At 45.9% G+C, this 18,969-nt stretch overlaps 1 protein-coding gene across 1 annotated transcript in view; it reads right to left on the bottom strand.

Annotated features, from left to right (window-relative positions):
- Positions 1 to 15,189, bottom strand: part of LOC149430625 (protein unc-79 homolog) — a 78,881-nt gene extending 63,692 nt beyond the window's left edge. The window contains exons 1-7 of the mRNA XM_089666180.1: positions 14,831 to 15,189; positions 12,266 to 12,349; positions 11,686 to 11,788; positions 10,462 to 10,602; positions 9,923 to 9,961; positions 1,401 to 1,513; positions 1,230 to 1,315 (exon numbers count right to left, since the gene is read on the bottom strand). Of these exons, the coding sequence (XP_089522306.1) occupies positions 1,230 to 1,315; positions 1,401 to 1,513; positions 9,923 to 9,961; positions 10,462 to 10,602; positions 11,686 to 11,788; positions 12,266 to 12,349; positions 14,831 to 14,933 (669 nt within the window). The 5' untranslated portion in view covers positions 14,934 to 15,189. The remainder of the gene's footprint in view (positions 1 to 1,229; positions 1,316 to 1,400; positions 1,514 to 9,922; positions 9,962 to 10,461; positions 10,603 to 11,685; positions 11,789 to 12,265; positions 12,350 to 14,830) is intronic.
- Positions 15,190 to 18,969: the final 3,780 nt, after the last annotated feature.

An 18,969-nucleotide genomic window follows, 5' to 3' on the forward strand; every position in this document is an offset into this window, starting at 1 on the left:
AACAGAACCAGACCAGATGGTATATCTACTGGCAGTACCAGACCAGATGGTATATCTACTGGTAGAACCAGACCAGATGGTATATCTACTGGCAGAACCAGACCAGATGGTATATCTACTAACAGAACCAGACCAGATGGTATATCTACTAACAGAACCAGACCAGATGGTATATCTACTGGTAGAACCAGACCAGATGGTATATCTACTGGTAGAACCAGACCAAATGGTATATCTACTGGTAGAACCAGACCAAATGGTATATCTACTAGTAGAACCAAACCAGATGGTATATCTACTGGTAGAACCTGACCAGATGGTATATCTACTAGTAGAACCAGACCAGATGGTATAGCTACTAATAGAACCAGACCAGATGGTATATCTACTAGTAGAACCAGACCAGATGGTATAGCGACTAGTAAAACCATACTAGTTGGTATAGCTACTGGTAGAACCAGACCAGATGATATATCTACTAGCAAAACCAGACTAGAAGGTACATCTACTAGTAGAACCAGACCAGATGGTATATCTACTGGTAGAACCAGACCAGATGGTATATCTACTGGTAGAACCAGACCAGATGGTATATCTACTGGTAGAACCAGACCAGATGATATATCTACTAGCAAAACCAGACTAGAAGGTACATCTACTAGAAGTACCAGACCAGATGGTATAACTAGTAAAACCAGACTGCAGCTCATTGAAATGGCTTCCTCAACTCAATGAGTGCCAGTACCTTCCTTGTGTGGCTACAACACGTATGTTCCTGACACTCACTGGAGCTGAGAAAGCCACTTAACAGAACAGCAGAATGTCTTATAGATTGAAGTCCAGTTGAATATGAACATTTCTTGCTAACCCAACCCTTCCAGAGCTACTGGTTACATAGATGGTGGTGTTTAACCCCCCTCTCAGCAGTGGAGGAGGTGATTTGATCTAACAGATTCCTCCATCCATGCTATGTATGCCAACAGCCGACACTACAAGCTGTCAGAACAAAAGAATAGCGGCCACATCTGACTGGATGCAGCTGCAGTTTGGCCAACAATATCCAGTCCAACTCCTTTGATTTTTCAATTATAGGATGAGGCTGACAGAACTCATCATGGGTGGTCCATCATTAACCCGTCAACATTCATACAGTGGCCAGTAAAATTTCTCTGCAATATAACGTGAGACCTATCCACATACTGTATAATATACTTTTCGTGGTGCCTCACCTCCAGCAGTTGGCTGAGGGCAGCAAAGGAGCTCAGTTCACTGAAATCCATGAGCGCTACCGCTAACGTCCGCAAGAAGCTTCCGTCTGTAAGAGAGAAGAAGTTTTGTGAGCTCCTTCCCAGCGGGAGAAAGGCCGTTCCCTCACAGGACTCAGGATCCAAGCAGGTTACCTTTGATATTGCTCTGGAACAGTTGGGTGAAGATGCCGTTGGGTGCCAACTGGTGGAATACACAGCGGAGGAATTGTTTCGCCACCCCAGCCACGTTCCCGGGGATCAGCATGCTGCAGAAGGAACGCAAATCAAATTTAGAGAAGCTCATTACAAGAAAGGGAAATTATTCTAAACAGGGCCATCCAGAAGTCATTCCAGTGGAAATGGCCGTCCACACTTCTATCCCTTAGACACGACGTCCCACACCTAAAGCGCATCGAGAATTCCATTCCGCATTTTGCATTCGTACAATACTCACCGGGGCTTTTGGTTTTTACCCAAGGTTATATATTGGCACGGTAATATTGAAAACAACAAATTGTCTTCTGCGCTCAAGTATGGTGCCAATATTACGGGTAGATGTTCTCTACTTCAGGTGTCAGGATCTCTATCACCTGCTGGTGGCCCTGTGGTTCCCTAAGCAGAGGGTTGTAGTTCCAGTGTCCACCAGCAGGTGTCCCCCAGCAGATCGCTGATAAGGGGGGGTCAGGGGGGACTGAACCCCCCCCCCCCCCGATGCAGAGTTAACGATTTTCCAGTAAAGTGTGATTTGATCCCATCCATACTTGTTACTGGACAGGAACAAGCCCCAGTAAGGAGCTACTTCTGTCCAGCTTCCAGTCTGCCCACAGTGCATGTCCAGTTCTGATATTCACACATTCAATTCGGATGGGGGAATCCCTCCACTGTGCTATTGTGTTCTGCCATGCAGAGCCTTCCCTGCCAGCACAATACAGCGATCAGTGTTTCCAGCTATAGCTAGTGCCACTGATCGAGCAGCAGAAGACCACACCGGGTGCCACTCCTGTAAGCTAAGAACAGGAAACGGAGGCGACAATTCACACAGGATCACACATATTGGACAATAGAAGATTGGAAAAACATTGTCTGGTCTGATGAGTCTCGATTTCTGCTGCAACATTCAGATGGTAGGGTCAGAATTTGGCGTAAACAATATGAAAGCATGGATCCATCCTGCCTTGTATCAATGGTTCAGGCTGGTGGTGGTGGTGTCATGGTAAGGTGGATCCATCCTGCCTTGTATCAACGGTTCAGGCTGGTGGTGGTGGTGTCATGGTGTGGTGGATCCATTCTGCCTTGTATCAATGTTTCAGGCTGGTGGTGGTGTCATGGTGTGGGGGATCCATCCTGCCTTGTATCAACAGTTCAGGCTGGTGGTGGTAAGGTCATGGTGTGGTGGATCCATCCTGCCTTGTATCAACAGTTCAGGCTGGTGGTTGTGGTGTCATGGTGAGGTGGATCAATCTTGCCTTGTATCAACGGTTCAGGCTGGTGGTGGTAAGGTCATGGTGTGGTGGATCCATCCTGCCTTGTATCAACAGTTCAGGCTGGTGGTGGTGGTGTCATGGTGTGGTGGATCCATCCTGCCTTGTATCAACGGTTCAGGCTGGTGGTGGTGCTGTCATGGTGAGGTGGATCAGTCTTGCCTTGTATCAACGGTTCAGGCTGGTGGTGGTGGTGTCATGGTGTGGTGGATCCATCCTGCCTTGTATCAATGATTCAGGCTGGTGGTGTCATGGTGTGGGGGAAATTTTCTTGGCACACTTTGGGCCCCTTAGTACCAATTGAGCATCGTTTAAACGACACGGCCTACCTGAGTATTGTTGCAGACCATGTCCATCCCTTCATGACTCGTGTCCCCATCTTCTGATGGCTCCTTCCAGCAGGATAATGCCCCATGTCACAAAGCTCAGATCATCTCCAACTGGTTTCTTGAACATGACAATGAGTTCCCTGTACTCCATTGGCCTCCAGTCACCAGATCTCCAGCCAACAGAGCACCTTTGGGATGTGGTGGAATGGGAGAGTCCCATCATGGATGTGCAGCTGACAAATCTGCAGCAACTGCATGATGCCATCATGTCAATATGGAGCAAAATTTCTGAGGAATGTTCTTAATACCTTGTTGGACCTATGCCACGAAGGATGAAGGCAAAAGGAGGTCCAACCCGGGACCAGCAAGGTGGACCTAATAAAGTGGCCGGTGAGTGTATATGCCTGCCCTAAAATACAGTTACAGTCCTGAAGAAGTGGATCTTTTGTGAAACGCGTAGAAGACTAGGCCATATCATGCAACGTACAATGTGTCTTTATTTTTTTACCACTACTGTGATGTTTTATAGGGAGACACTTGTAATAATTATGCATATTGCTTTTAAATGTGACTGTAAGGGAATCCCGGTGAGACGATTGGCGAATAGAAGTGTGCATGCGCACAAAAATGCGCGATCGCACACGCACGGTGAAGATTGGCACCAGACGGACTATTTAAAAGGTGCCTCTGCCTGTGCTGAGTGCTGACTGGTCTTCAGCTGTTCCCTGTTTCCTGCTTGTTCCTGTGTGATTTCCTTGTTGCTGACCCGGCTTGTTCCTGACCTGACTCTGATTACTCTCCTGCTAGATACTGGTTCCTGACTTCGGCTCTGCTCCTGACTTTGGCTTGCTTATGATGTGGTACCTCGCTGTCCGCCCGTTGATGACCCCGGCTATTCCTATGACATTGCTCCTGTCTCCCATCCCAGCTTCCTGCCTGGCTCTGGTGCACACCTGGCGACCTACCATACCAGCTCTGCATATCACTACTGATCCTGAATCGGAGGTCCATCAGTCTTCCAAAGTCTCCAGCTGCAAGAGCTGTAAACAACATCTCCTGGTGCTCTTGTCGCCCTGGTCCCTAGACACCCTCTGTTCCACCTCCAGTGGGGTCAGCGCTAGTGACACAAGTGAGGCTGACCTCGTCATTTCAGTCTCCAATCAGGTACGTGACAGTGACTTTGTTCTTGTGTGCCTAGTGGTCATCCCACTTCTTCTTCGATATTTTTGGTGGTGTTTTGGTTAACTCACGAGTCTGGCGCGCCCTCTTTTGTCTCTTTGCACCTAATGGCAGTATAATACATCATTTATATTGGAAAACAAATGCTGTAATATTACGTAATTTTAGTTTATGAAAACCTATCGCCTCTTTCACGGTCTTACTCGTACAAATGTCAAGAATAAATCCCGATGAGATCATTGATATTACAAGCGGTTGTCATCGTTCATTAAGCAATGGGTTCGTCACAATTAGGACCTGCAATGACATCATGACTTCAAGAAGAAGCTACGAGCTTTCCGCTTCCTGCAGTTCTGGGTGTATTTTTAGAAAAAAAAAAAAGATTCTTTGTTTTTCTTCTGGATATTCACATTTAATCACTAGTTAATCTAGATCAACCATCCTCAAGGTTCTGAACATGGGGGGAACCCTTGAAATGGCTTTCTGGTCAAAAGGAACCCTTGCTAATAATTACTTTTTCTACAGTTCATGGTACAATAGTAGTGTGGTCACTGGGTAGAATACCCCCCCTACAAATAGCTCCTCAATCAACCTTCTGTACAAGGTGCTCCTCAACCGACCTTCTGAACAAGCTGCTCCTCAACCGACCTTCTGAACAAGCTGCTCCTCAACCCAACCTTCTGTACAAGGTGCTCCTCAACCCAACCTTCTGTACAAGGTGCTCCTTAACTGACCTTCCGTACAAGGTGCTCCTCAACCGACCTTCCGTACAAGGTGCTCCTCAACCGACCTTCCGTACAAGGTGCTCCTCAACCGACCTTCCGTACAAGGTGCTCCTCAACCGACCTTCCGTACAATGTGCTCCTCAACTGACCTTCTGTACAAGCTGCTCCTCAACCGACCTTCTGTACAAGGTGCTATGACATCATGACATCAAGAAGACTAAGCTACAAGCTTTCCGCTTCCTGCAGTTCTGGGTGTATTTTTAGAAAAAAAAAAAAAAAGATTCTTTGTTTTTCTTCTGGATATTCACATTTAATCGCTAGTTAATCTAGATCAACCATCCTCAAGGTTTTGATCATGGGGGGGAACCCTTGAAATGGCTTTCTGGTCTGAGGGAACCCTTGCTAATAATGACTTTATTTACAGTTCATGGTACAATAGTAGTGTAGTCACTGAGAAGAATATCCCCCCTACAAATATCTAAAAAGATCATTGGGGTCAGAGTTTATTCATCTGAGGGGCAGAAATTGCACATTGCTCAAGGAGCAAGCTCTTGAGCAGGAGTCTCCAAACTTTCCAAACAAAGGGCTAGTTTACTGTCCTTCAGATTTTGGGGGGCTGAACTATAGCCAGTAAGAGTAAACCATACCATTGGTATGGAAGGAATAATGCCCCATCATTGGTGTCAGTGGGAGGAATAGTGCCCCATCATTGGTGTCAGTGGGAGGAATAGTTTCCATCATTGGTATCAGTGGGAGGAATAGTGCCCCATCATTGGTGTCAGCGGGAGGAATAGTGCCCCATCATTGGTATCAGTGAGAGGAATAGTGCCCCATCATTGGTGTCAGTGAGAGGAATAGTGCCCCATCATTGGTATCAGTGGGAGGAATAATGCACCATCATTGGTATCAGTGGGAGGAATAGTGCCCCATCATTGGTGTCAGTGGGAGGAATAGTGCCCCATCATTGGTGTCAGTGGGAGGAATAGTGCCCCATCATTGGTATCAGTGGGAGGAATAGTGCCCCATCATTGGTATCGGTGGGAGGAATAATGCACCATCATTGGTATCAGTGGGAGGAATAGTGCCCCATCGTTGGTATCAGTGGTAGGAATAGTGTCCCATCATTGGTGTCAGTGGGAGGAATAGTGTCCCATCATTGGTATCAGTGGGAGGAATAGTGCCCCATCATTGGTGTCAGTGGGAGGAATAGTGTCCCATCATTGGTATCAGTGGGAGGAATAATGCACCATCATTGGTATCAATGGGAGGAATAGTGTCCCATCATTGGTATCAGTGGTAGGAATAGTGTCCCATCATTGGTATCAGTGGGAGGAATAGTGCCCCATCATTGGTGTCAGTGGGAGGAATAATGCACCATCATTGGTATCAATGGGAGGAATAGTGTCCCATCATTGGTATCAGTGGTAGGAATAGTGCCCCATCATTGGTGTCAGTGGGAGATATAGTGCCCCGTCGGTGTTAGTTTGAGGAATAGCGTGCCATCATTGGTGTCAGTGGAAGAAATGGTTCCCCATCATTGGTGTCAGCAGGAGTAATTGCACCATGTTCTGATATATTGAGCCCTTAAGCTACTTGCAAGTGCAAAGATGACCGTATAGTCCATGTGCTTCTGTGTGACTCCAAAGCTCACTGTGCTTGGTGGACTTTCTGCACTGCCTGCAATGTGGTCCTCACATTCCCCAAAAAATATCAGCTGTATACTACTATCCAAATTGTCAAGACTTTCAATGAACCACCATGTTGCAGGACGTTCTGTACAAAGTGCTCCTCAACTGATCTTCTGTACAAGCTGCTCCTCAACCGACTGTCTGTACAAGGTACACATCAACCAACCTTCTGTACAAGGTACTTCTCAACTGAACTTCTGTACAAGCTGCTCCTCAAACGACCTTCTGTAAGGAGCTCCTCAACCAACCTTCTGTGCAAGCTGCTCCTCAACCGACCTTTACAAGATGCTCCTCAACCAACATTCTGTACAAGGTGCTCCGGAACTAACCTTTTGTAGAAGCTGCTCCACAAATGACCTTCTGTACAAGGTGCTCCTCAACCGACCTTCTGTACAAGGTGTTCCTCAACTGACCTTCTGTACAAGGTGCTTCTCAAACAAGCTTCTGTGCAAGCTGCTCCTCAAATAACCTTCTGTACAAGGTGCTCCTCAACTGAACTTATGTACAAGGTGCTCCTCAACTGACCTTTTGTACACGCTGCTCCTCAACCGACCTTCTGTACAAGCTGTTCTTCAACCGACCTTCTGTGCAAGGTGCTCCTCAATAGACCTTTTGTACAAGGTGCTCCTCAACCAATCTTATGAACAAGCTGCTCCTCAACCCGATCTTCTTTACAAGTTGCTCCTCAACCGACCTTCTGTACAATGTGCTCCTCAACCAAACACTCACAGATGGATCGTCTGATGACAACATCCTAACCAGGAACCTTGCATTATATCATGGTTCCTATGTATCCCTATCTTTGCCTCCATAAGAAGCTGCTCAACCAAGCAACCCAAGCTTCATTACTATCTGCCCAGCCACACCACACACTAAGTATACTTACACCCACATCACAATAATGGCTGAGCCCAAGCATCGAATAAAAATTGTTAATATTTTGGCAGATTGACTTTCCGCCCTGGTTCACATTGATGCAAACATATGCGGTTCAGATGCATTCCAGAACGCATAGATTTGCATGCCAAGCGAAATAACATAGTTTCCTACCAAGGCCGTTCACATCTATGTGGTGCGAATCTGATGGTTAACCACTTCCAGTCCGGACACTTTCCACCCCCCTTCCAGTCCGGACACTTTCCCCCCTTCCAGTCCGGACACTTTCCCCCCCTTCCAGTCCGGACACTTTCACCCCCTTCCAGTCCGGACACTCCCCCCCCCCTTCCAGTCCGGACACTCCCCCCCCCCTTCCAGTCCGGACTCTTTCCCCCCCTCTTCCAGTCTGGACACTCCCCCCCTCTTCCAGTCTGGACACTCCCCCCTTCTTCCAGTCCGGACACTCCCCCCCCCCTTCCAGTCTGGACACTCCCCCCCCTTCCAGTCTGGACACTTTCCCCCCTTCCAGTCTGGACACTTTCCCCCCCTTCCAGTCTGGACACTTTCCCCCCTTCCAGTCCGGACACTTTCCCCCTTCCAGTCCGGACACTTTCACCCCCTTCCAGTCCGGACACTTTCCCCCCCTTCCAGTCTGGACACTTTCCCCCCTTCCAGTCCGGACACTTTCCCCCTTCCAGTCCGGACACTTTCACCCCCTTCCAGTCCGGACACTTTCACCCCCTTCCAGTCCGGACACTTTCCCCCCTTCCAGTCCGGACACTTTCACCCCCTTCCAGTCTGGACACTTTCACCCCCTTCCAGTCCGGACACTTTCACCCCCTTCCAGTCCGGACATTTTCACCCCCTTCCAGTCCGGACACTTTCCCCCCTTCCAGTCCGGACACTTTCACCCCCTTCCAGTCTGGACACTTTCACCCCCTTCCAGTCCGGACACTTTCACCCCCTTCCAGTCCGGACACTTTCACCCCCTTCCAGTCCGGACACTTTCCCCCCCTTCCAGTCCGGACACTTTCCCCCCTTCCAGACCGGACACTTTCCCCCCCTTCCAGTCCGGACACTTTCCCCCCCTTCCAGTCCGGACACTTTCCCCCCCTTCCAGTCCGGACACTTTCCCCCCCTTCCAGTCCAGGCCAATTTTCAGCTTTCAGCGCTATCACGCTGTGAATGACAATTGCGCGGTCATGCAACACTGTACCCATATGAATTTTTTAGCATTTTTTTGAGACAGATAAAACTTTATTTTGGTGGGATTTTGGTGGTATTTATTCACCACTGGGATTTTTATTTTTTTTGCTATATAAATGAAAAAGTCCAAACAATTTGAAAAAAAAAGTGTTTTTCTTATAAAATTTTGCAAATAAATAATATTTCATCAAAATCTTGGCCAAAATTTATTCCGTTATCTTTTTAGTGAAAAACAAAAACCCAAATTAGTTTATAACCAAAAATTATAATTTTTAAACATTTTTTTTACATTGTTATTTTATTTTTTTTTATTATTATTTATGGGTTTTTTTTAACATACTGTCACCCTAGCAGTGTGGGGTCTCCATGGTGACACTGTACTACTTGTGGGGGGGGATGAAGATTTTTTATTTTTTTTTACACTGATTGCTTTTACACCCATAAAGGCTGTAAGAGGAATCATTTCTCCTCTCTGGCTGCATTCCTGCAGTCATTGAGAAATATTGTGTGAGCTGTGATTGGTCACAGCTTGTCACATGGTACAAGGCTGTTGTGAATAGCCCTGTACCATGTGATCTGTGTGATCATTCAAGATTTCACACGTAGTAAGCAATGTCAGAAGTGACATCTTGGGTACTACTCTGCATGTGATCACTGTTTGGCCAATCAGTGATCACATGATCGGGACCTCGTACAGAAGTCCCGTACAGTGATCGGTGTTCCACAGTGTCCGGAGGACACAGCGGGCACCGGATAGTGGTGCTACGCGCAGCCAGGGAGCGCGCACAAGCAGGGGGTGGGAAGGCCCCCCGCCCCTGCACTGCCACCGTCCGGCTGTTTATATGCATGGGCAGGACAGGAAGTGGTTAAAAAAAAATGTAAAAAAGGGTCCTTTGCGTGATTAGCTCCATAGACTATTAAAACTGCATTACAATCGTAGCTGTCAAACCCAAATCGCACTCCAAACTGCCTGAAAGTCGCACCGCATCCAGTCTGAACCTAGGGTAAGGTAGGTCCTCCACCACATTGCTTTCAGTTCTGGATGGGGGGGGGAGGGGTCAACTTAAAAATGTCATTAGTAAGCTTTTCAATGAAACATAAAGCAGCGTAACACAAAATGGCGATAACGAGTGGAGGCGCACGGATACACGCCACGCACATATGTATATGGAGATGCAACTTATTATTTACCTTTCAGCATGATTGGAGAAACTTGTACTGGACGCCAACCTAATCCGCAAAACAATCAATATGGAAATAATTACCGATATATACAGAACCAATGACAACGTACCGTTCAATTTATGTCACGTGCCCCTCCCCCCACACGTGTCCTGGGATTTTGTGCCCGCACACCTCAATTTAAAATGGATCTAACCCCAAAACTGAAAATGTCCTCTAAAGAAGCATACTAGTCCCTAGATGGGATGGCTGCATTAGTTTTCTTTTTTTCTTTAGTATCGCTAGGGCTGAGCTTAACCTCAACCCCAGGTTTGGTCCAAACACAGCAGTCAATGCCGGGTCAGTGAGCTGTGGGCGGGGGATTCCCCATCCTGCAGTTGCACGTACACAAAGGGGGCGGGGATATTTGTGACATCACTGACCTAATATGGCCACATTAGGCCAATGACAATGTCCCGGCCGCACCTCATTGACCAGGAATGACAGCTCACTTCGGGGTTCAGTCGAATCCAAGCTTATCACTGGTTATCACTCTGGCAACGTCATACCTGCCCACAGATTGCATGATATCCAGCAGCAGAGGAGCCGCCAAGTCCGGGCTCAGGTGAATGAATGTCAGCAAAACAACGATGGCCAGGCCTAAAGTTTCCTCATCATACTCCTCCAGAATGGCTCCACAGTCATGGCACCTAAAGAACAATACACAGCATTTATCTACTCATCCATCTATGTGTATTCTACCTACCTATAGATGCAATATGTACATATCTACCTACCTAATATCTATGGACATATCTACCTACCTAATATCTATGGACATATCTACCTACCTAATATCTATGGATCTATCTACACATCCAATATTTATCTATCTTCACACATAGAAACATAATCAACTTTCTGTTGTCTTGTTCCAAACTAAGAAAGTTAGAGATTTATAGATATAAATTAAATATCTCTTTTATCAATCTATGTATCTACAGAAGTAGTTCTCATTATCTATCTATTATCTATCTATCTATCTATCTATCTATCTATCTATTATCTATCTATCTATCTATTATCTATCTATCTATCTATCTATCTATTATCTATTATCTATTATCTATCTATCTATCTATCTATTATCTATCTATCTATCTATTATCTATCTATCTATCTATCTATCTATCTATCTATCTATCTATCTATCTATCTATCTATTATCTATCTATCTATCTATCTATCTATCTATCTATTATCTATCTATCTATCTATCTATCTATCTATCTATCTATTATCTATCTATTATCTATTTATCTATCTATCTATCTATCTATTATCTATCTATCATCTATCTATCTATCTATTATCTATCTATCTATCTATCTATCTATCTATCTATTATCTATCTATTATCTATCTATCTATCTATCTATCTATCTATCTATCTATCTATTATCTATCTATCTATCTATCTATCTATCTATCTATCTATTATCTATCTATCATCTATCTATCTATCTATTATCTATCTATTATCTATCTATTATCTATCTATCTATCATCTATCTATTATCTATCTATCTATCTATCTATCTATCTATCTATCTATCTATCTATCTATTATCTATCTATCTATCTATCTATCTATCTATCATCTATCTATCTATCTATCTATCTATCTATCTATCTATCTATCTATCTATCTATCTATCTAGTTCATGCATACAGAAGACATTTACATCCATTCTGAAAGTCATGATCCCCGTCTGGGTTCTCTGGACACCTACTTATCAGACATTATTGTGGGCTGGTCATCAGAAAAATCCTCGGGGGCGGGAACAAACATGCTGACGATACTGGGAGCCGAGAGTAGGCTGGACTTTGTTGCCCCTTAAAAGATACAAAAAGAAACATTGTGACAGTTGGTTGATGTTAGATCCCGGACTGAACAGTGCGAACATTCTGATCCAATAGTGTGAGCGGAATGGTGTCATGTGATTTGCTGTCATGGGAGAATTTATCATTTTAGGTGTTCTGTGAATTCCAAGTGCTTAGAGATCTCGGGGTGTTCTGGGGTGCAGAGATCGCTCATCACCAGAGGCTGGAGTGAACAGGACGAACCTTTCCAGGATATATAGTTAAAGGGTCAGTCCACAAGGAATTGATGTGTTTTTGGGTGGCACTGAGGAGCGAAACCACCTAAAAGTCCCACTTGTACACCTGCTGAAGGCATGACAAAGTGTTCCCCTCCCCCTGCACACCCTCAGGTTCAGACGATACCAGAACCTTTGGTACAGAACCTCAAGAATGTACCACTAAAGAGACTCGTACAATAAGTCATATTAATAATATCATCATTTCACCCACCAATCTGAATATACGGAATACTCGTCCTGCCCATTGACACCTCTGAAATGCTTCCTAAGACTTCATGCGCAGCTTTGGGGTCATCTAAATGAAAAAAAGACGAATATTAACCACTTAAAATGTTGAAGACTTTCCAAAAACAGAACAAAATCACACAATGATCTGAGTCTAATGAGCTCTCCAGTCAAAACAACGTTCAGTAATGAATACTTCGTGTGAATGAAGGGTTACTATTGTCTGAAAGTGATTTGTGGGAAGAGCACAGTACTGCAGAGGATGTAATTGGATCCTATAGATCAGGGGTCTCCAAACTGTGGCCCAGGGGCCAGATGCAGCCATGTGCTTGCCTTTATCCAGCCCTTGGGGCACTATTCCTCCCACTGACACCAATGATGGGACACTATTCCTCCCACTGACACCAATGATGGGACACTATTCCTCCCACTGACACCAATGATGGGGCACTATTCCTCCCACTGACACCAATGATAGGGCACTATTCCTCCCACTGACACCAATGATGGGGCACTATTCCTCCCACTGACACCAATGATGGGGCACCATTCCTCCCACTGATACCAATGATGGGGCACTATTCCTCCCACTGACACTAATGACGGGGCACTATTCCTCCCACTGACACCAATGACGGGGCACTATTCCTCCCACTGACACCAGCGATGGGACACTATTCCTCCCACTGACACCAATGATGGGGCACTATTCCTCCCACTGATACCAATGATGGGACACTATTCCTCCCACTGACACCAATGATGGGGCACTATTCCTCCCACTGACACCAATGATGGGGCACTATTCCTCCCACTGATACCAATGATGGGGCACTATTCCTCCCACTGATACCAATGATGGGGCACTATTCCTCCCACTGACACCAATGATGGGGCACTATTCCTCCCACTGATACCAATGATGGGGCACTATTCCTCCCACGGACACCAATGATGGGGCACTATTCCTCCCACGGACACCAATGATGGGGCGCTATTCCTCCAATGACACCAATGATGGGGCGCTATTCCTCCCACGGACACCAATGATGGGGCACTATTCCCCCCACTGACACCAATGATGGAGCACTATTCCTCCCACTGACACCAATGATGGGGCACTGTTCCTCCCACTGACACCAATGATGGAGCACTATTCCTCCCACTGACACCAATGATGGAGCACTATTCCTCCCACTGACACCAATGATGGGGCACTGTTCCTCCCACTGACACCAATGATGGAGCACTATTCCTCCCACTGACACCAATGATGGGGCACTATTCCTCCCACTGACACCAACGATGGGGCACTATTCCTCCCACTGATACCAATGATGGGGCGCTATTCCTCCCACGGACACCAATGATGGGGCACTATTCCTCCCACTGACACCAACGATGGGGCGCTATTCCTCCCACTGACACCAATGATGGGGCGCTATTCCTCCCATGGACACCAATGATGGGGCGCTATTCCTCCCATGGACACCAATGATGGGGCACTATTCCTCCCACGGACACCAATGATGGGGCACTATTCCTCCCACTGACACCAATGATGGGGCACTATTCCTCCCACTGACACCAATGATGGGGCACTATTCCTCCAACTGATACCAATGATGGGGCACTATTCCTCCCACTGACACCAATGATGGGACACTATTCCTCCCACTGACACCAATGATGGGGCGCTATTCCTCCCACGGACACCAATGATGGGGCACTATTCCTCCCACTGACACCAATGATGGGGCACTATTCCTCCCACTGACACCAATGACGGGGCACTATTCCTCCCACTGACACCAATGACGGGGCACTATTCCTCCCACTGACACCAGCGATAAGACACTATTCCTCCCACTGACACCAATGATGGGGCACTATTCCTCCCACTGATACCAATGATGGGGCACTATTCCTCCCACTGACACCAATGATGGGGCGCTATTCCTCCCACTGACACCAATGATGGGGCGCTATTCCTCCCATGGACACCAATGATGGGGCGCTATTCCTCCCACTGACACCAATGATGGGGCGCTATTCCTCCCATGGACACCAATGATGGGGCGCTATTTCTCCCACTGACACCAGGACACCCAATGGCCACAATCCAGCTCCTCTAAGGTCTGGCAGTAAATCATCCCAATTTGGAGACCCGTGCTATAGATGACTCTCCTGCAGACCGTTCTCTTCCAATCTCAACAGCCAGCAGATGGATTTTATTTCATCATTAATATTTGTTGGCGCTTCCTAATAAAGACACATTCAGTAAATGTAATCTTAGAATCGTTTGTTTGGAAATGTCTGGATTGGATTTCTCATTTAGTTTCAGAAATTTTTTTCTCTCCTGAGAAAAAAAAAACAAAAAAAAACAAACACAAATGTTTCACAAAACCTTATGTAGAACGCGAATGTAAAAAAACTATACCAGCACGATGTTTGCGAGAGCCCTCCCCCAAGACTGATGGTTCTATCCCTTCGCTATGTGGGTGGGATGGTTGAAGCTCAGGGGTGGGTGAAGAGGGGAGACTCCACCTACCAGGATCCCAGGTACTGATATTGTGGGGTGCACTGGATTGGTGCTCCAGCTGCCTCTTCATGAGCTGTGTCATTGCGAGCGCTCCCAGAGAACCCCGTTTCATCTGTCTATATTGTGCTTGGTGGACATAAATAAAAGCGGCAATATATTACTGGGCAGCAGCTTTTCTTCTCTACGGCATACAACGGCGTTTCTTTTTATATGGTTGTGCGTCTTTCCACAGCCTGGAACACAATGCCACGATCCTTCCATTGCTTTGCAGTATTATGTAGAAGAGTCGACCTAATGAGGGGTTCCACCATGAGGGTTCTCATTGATCCAGGTCATGGTACCGTATAGCTAGTAGGAGTTCTTCACACCCAACTGGACTGGTTCTGTAGAGTTGAAGATGCTTCATTGCCCATCCAAGTGGCTTCTTCGGTTCTAAGGATTGTCAGGAACATACCCAACGTCTAGAACTCAATAGAGTCCATATCTGAAGCTGCACTCCTCGCTTGACCATTAACTGGTGGGCGCTCAAAGCGATTGGAGTGGATGGTAACAAATGAATTAGAGGAAGTTGGAGACCATAGGGTGGCTTATGTGTCATACCATTAGATACCATGACACCATGGTGTCATCTCTATCTATCTATCCGTTTAGTCGTATCCGACCCTTGGCGACTGCATGGACGCGTAAGCGACTTTTTCCATGAATTCTCTTAGCAATTATTATTACAGGGTAGGTTGCCATGTCTTTCCCCAACCCCCACCATGCAGGAGATCCTGCCAGGATGAAACTAGGACAATTTATTTTTTTAGACAGGAGCCAATTAACCTACCAGCATGTCTTTGGAGAGTGGGAGGAAACCGGAGCACCCGGAGTAAACCCACGCAAGCACAGGGAGAACATGCAAACTCCATGCAGGAGGCGCCATGGACGGGAATCGAACCCATGACCCATTTACTGCAAGGCAAACGTGCTAACCACTAAGACACTGTGCTGCCCTCATGGTGTCATACCAAATAGATATAGCGGTGCCACGTCCCAAGTTCAAAGATCCAAATCCAATGGCAGCACTTACGGACTTTCTAGGCACATCAACTCAGTACCACAATATCCAATGGCAGCACTTACGGACTTTCTAGGCGCATCAACTCAGTACCACAATATCCAATGGCAGCACTTACGGACTTTCTAGGCGCATCAACTCAGTACCACAATATCCAATGGCAGCACTTACGGACTTTCTAGGCGCATCAACTCAGTACCACAATATCCAATGGCAGCACTTACGGACTTTCTAGGCGCATCAACTCAGTACCACAATATCCAATGGCAGCACTTACGGACTTTCTAGGCGCATCAACTCAGTACCACAATATCCAATGGCAGCACTTACGGACTTTCTAGGCGCATCAACTCAGTACCACAATATCCAATGGCAGCACTTACGGACTTTCTAGGCGCATCAACTCAGTACCACAATATCCAATGGCCACTTACGGACTTTCTAGGCGCATCAACTCAGTACCACAATATCCATTGGCAGCAGTTACGGACTTTCTAGGCACATCAACCCAGTACCACAATATCCAATGGCAGCACTTACAGATTTTCTAGGCGCATCAACTCAGTACCACAATATCCAATGGCCACTTACGGACTTTCTAGGCACATCAACTCAGTACCACAATATCCAATGGCCACTTACGGACTTTCTAGGCGCATCAACTCAGTACCACAATATCCATTGGCAGCACTTACAGATTTTCTAGGTACATCAACTCAGTACCACAATATCCAATGGCAGCACTTACGGACTTTCTAGGCACATCAACGCACTACCACAATATCCAATGGCAGCACTTACGGACTTTCTAGGCGCATCAACTCAGTACCACAATATCCAATGGCAGCACTTACGGACTTTCTAGGCACATCAACTCAGTACCACAATATCCATTGGCAGCACTTACGGACTTTCTAGGCGCATCAACTCAGTACCACAATATCCAATAGCAGCACTTAAGGACTTTCTAGGCACATCAAGTCAGCACCACAATATATAAAACCATGTATTTCATTATTCATATTGTTTATCTAAAATTTATCAGTGATTTGAGCACTTTCGTCTGGCAGTACTTGGGTCATCGGTCGAATCCCAACCACGGCACCACCTGCCTGGAGTTTGCATGTTCTCCCTGTGCCTGCGTGGGTTTCCTCTGACACTCCAAAGACATGCCGGTAGGTTAATTGGCTCCAGTCTAAATTGGCCCTAGTAGTTGTATCAATATATAAAACAAGCATGCAGCGCTCCTATATGATATAAAACAAACAAAATACCAAACGCATGTATATTACTTCGAATTTGAGAAATATGCTTATATATGTGCAAAATGGTGCATAACGCACATGGCTATATATCGCCAAGCATGGATAAGTTCATGAGTGGATTTCCCAAGTTCAAACGTGAGGATGAGTGACAGTCTGTTTGTAGCAAACTTCAATATATTCGTGACATCAAATGGTGAAGAAAAGAGAATAATACGCACTAACCAGATAGCGCTATATAAACGCATGTAGATGATGAGATCATCTAGGTGTGAGCATCTGGACCCAGCTTTCTTTGAGAACGTGCGTGGCACGAAACATGTCAGATAGCTGCCCTCAGTGACTTTCTATCCACGTGGACCTCTTCTTGTCTGGCCAATGGGCCCCTTTTTTGCATATTATGTGAGTTATATTTTATCATTTTACTGCAAATTCTAAATAAAGTAATGCTACACTTAGATATTTTTGTCCTCTGGCTCATTTTCGCTTGAGCCAATTTTCCCCAAGGAAACTATTGGATACTCTCCTGAGCTCTTTTTCCCCCTGGTGGTCGGCGAACATACTATATGCTTTGGGATACCTGGTCTGAAGTGATCCTGGTTGCTGGCTCCCTCCGGTGGTCTTCAATCATACCCCTGCCATTTGGAAATCCTGCTGTAATGCTGCGATAGATGTTGCCATAATCAGAACACCCGGGTCCAGATGCTCACACCTAGATGATCTCATCATCTACATGCGTTTATATAGCGCTATCTGGTTAGTGCGTATTATTCTCTTTTCTTCACCATTTGATGTCACGAATACAGTTGCAAGAAAAAGTATGTGAACCCCTTGAGATTACGTGGAGTTTTGCATGAATTGGGCATAAAATGTGCTCTGAACATCATCTAAGTCACAACAATAGAAGAACACAGTCTGCTGAACATAATACTACACAAACATTAGATGTTGCCATGGTTTAATTACACATAACATGTAAACATTCACAGTGCAGGGAGGAAAAAGTATGTGAACCTTTGGACTTAATAACTGGTTGACCCTCCTTTGGCAGCAATAACCTCAACCAAACGTTTCCTGTAGTTGCAGATCAGACCTGCACAACGATCTGGAGTAATTTTTGGACCACTCCTCTTCACAAAACTGTTTCAGTGTAGCAATATTCTTGGGATGTCTGGTGTGAATCGCTCTCTTAAGGTCATGCCACAGCATTTCACTCGGGTTGAGGTCAGGACTCTGACTGGGCCACTCCAGAAGGCGTATTCTGTGCTGTTGCAGCCATTGTTTTGTTGAATTACTTGTATGCTTTGGGTCATTGTCCTGTTGCATCACCCATCCTCTGCGGAGCTTCAGTTGGCGGACAGATGGTCGTACGTTTTCCTGCAAAATGTCTTGATAAACTCTGGAATTCATTTTCCCATCAATGACAACAATCCGTCCAGCCCTGAGGCAGCAAAGCAGCCCCAAACCATGATGCTCCCTCCGCCATGTTTTACAGTGGGGATGAGGTTTTGATGTTGGTGTGCTGGGCCTTTTTTTCTCCACACATAGTGTTGTGTGTTCTTCCCAAACAACTCAATCTTGGTGTCATCTGTCCTCAGTATATTTTGCCAGTAGTGCTGTGGAACATCCAGGTGCTCTTTTGCAAACTTTAAACGTGCTGCAATATTCTTTTTGTACAGCAATGGCTTCCTCCGTGGTGTCCTCCCATGTACTCCATTCTTGTTTAATGTTTTCCTTATTGTAGATGTGTCAACAAGAATGTTAGCATGTGCCAGAGATTTCTGTAGGTCTTTAGCTGACACTCGAGGATTCTTCTTTACCTCATG

The sequence above is a fragment of the Staurois parvus genome, unplaced genomic scaffold (genome assembly GCF_062004578.1).
Source record: "Staurois parvus isolate SC_StPar_1 unplaced genomic scaffold, SC_StPar_1.0 ptg002575l, whole genome shotgun sequence".
Taxonomy (NCBI): Eukaryota; Metazoa; Chordata; class Amphibia; order Anura; family Ranidae; genus Staurois; species Staurois parvus.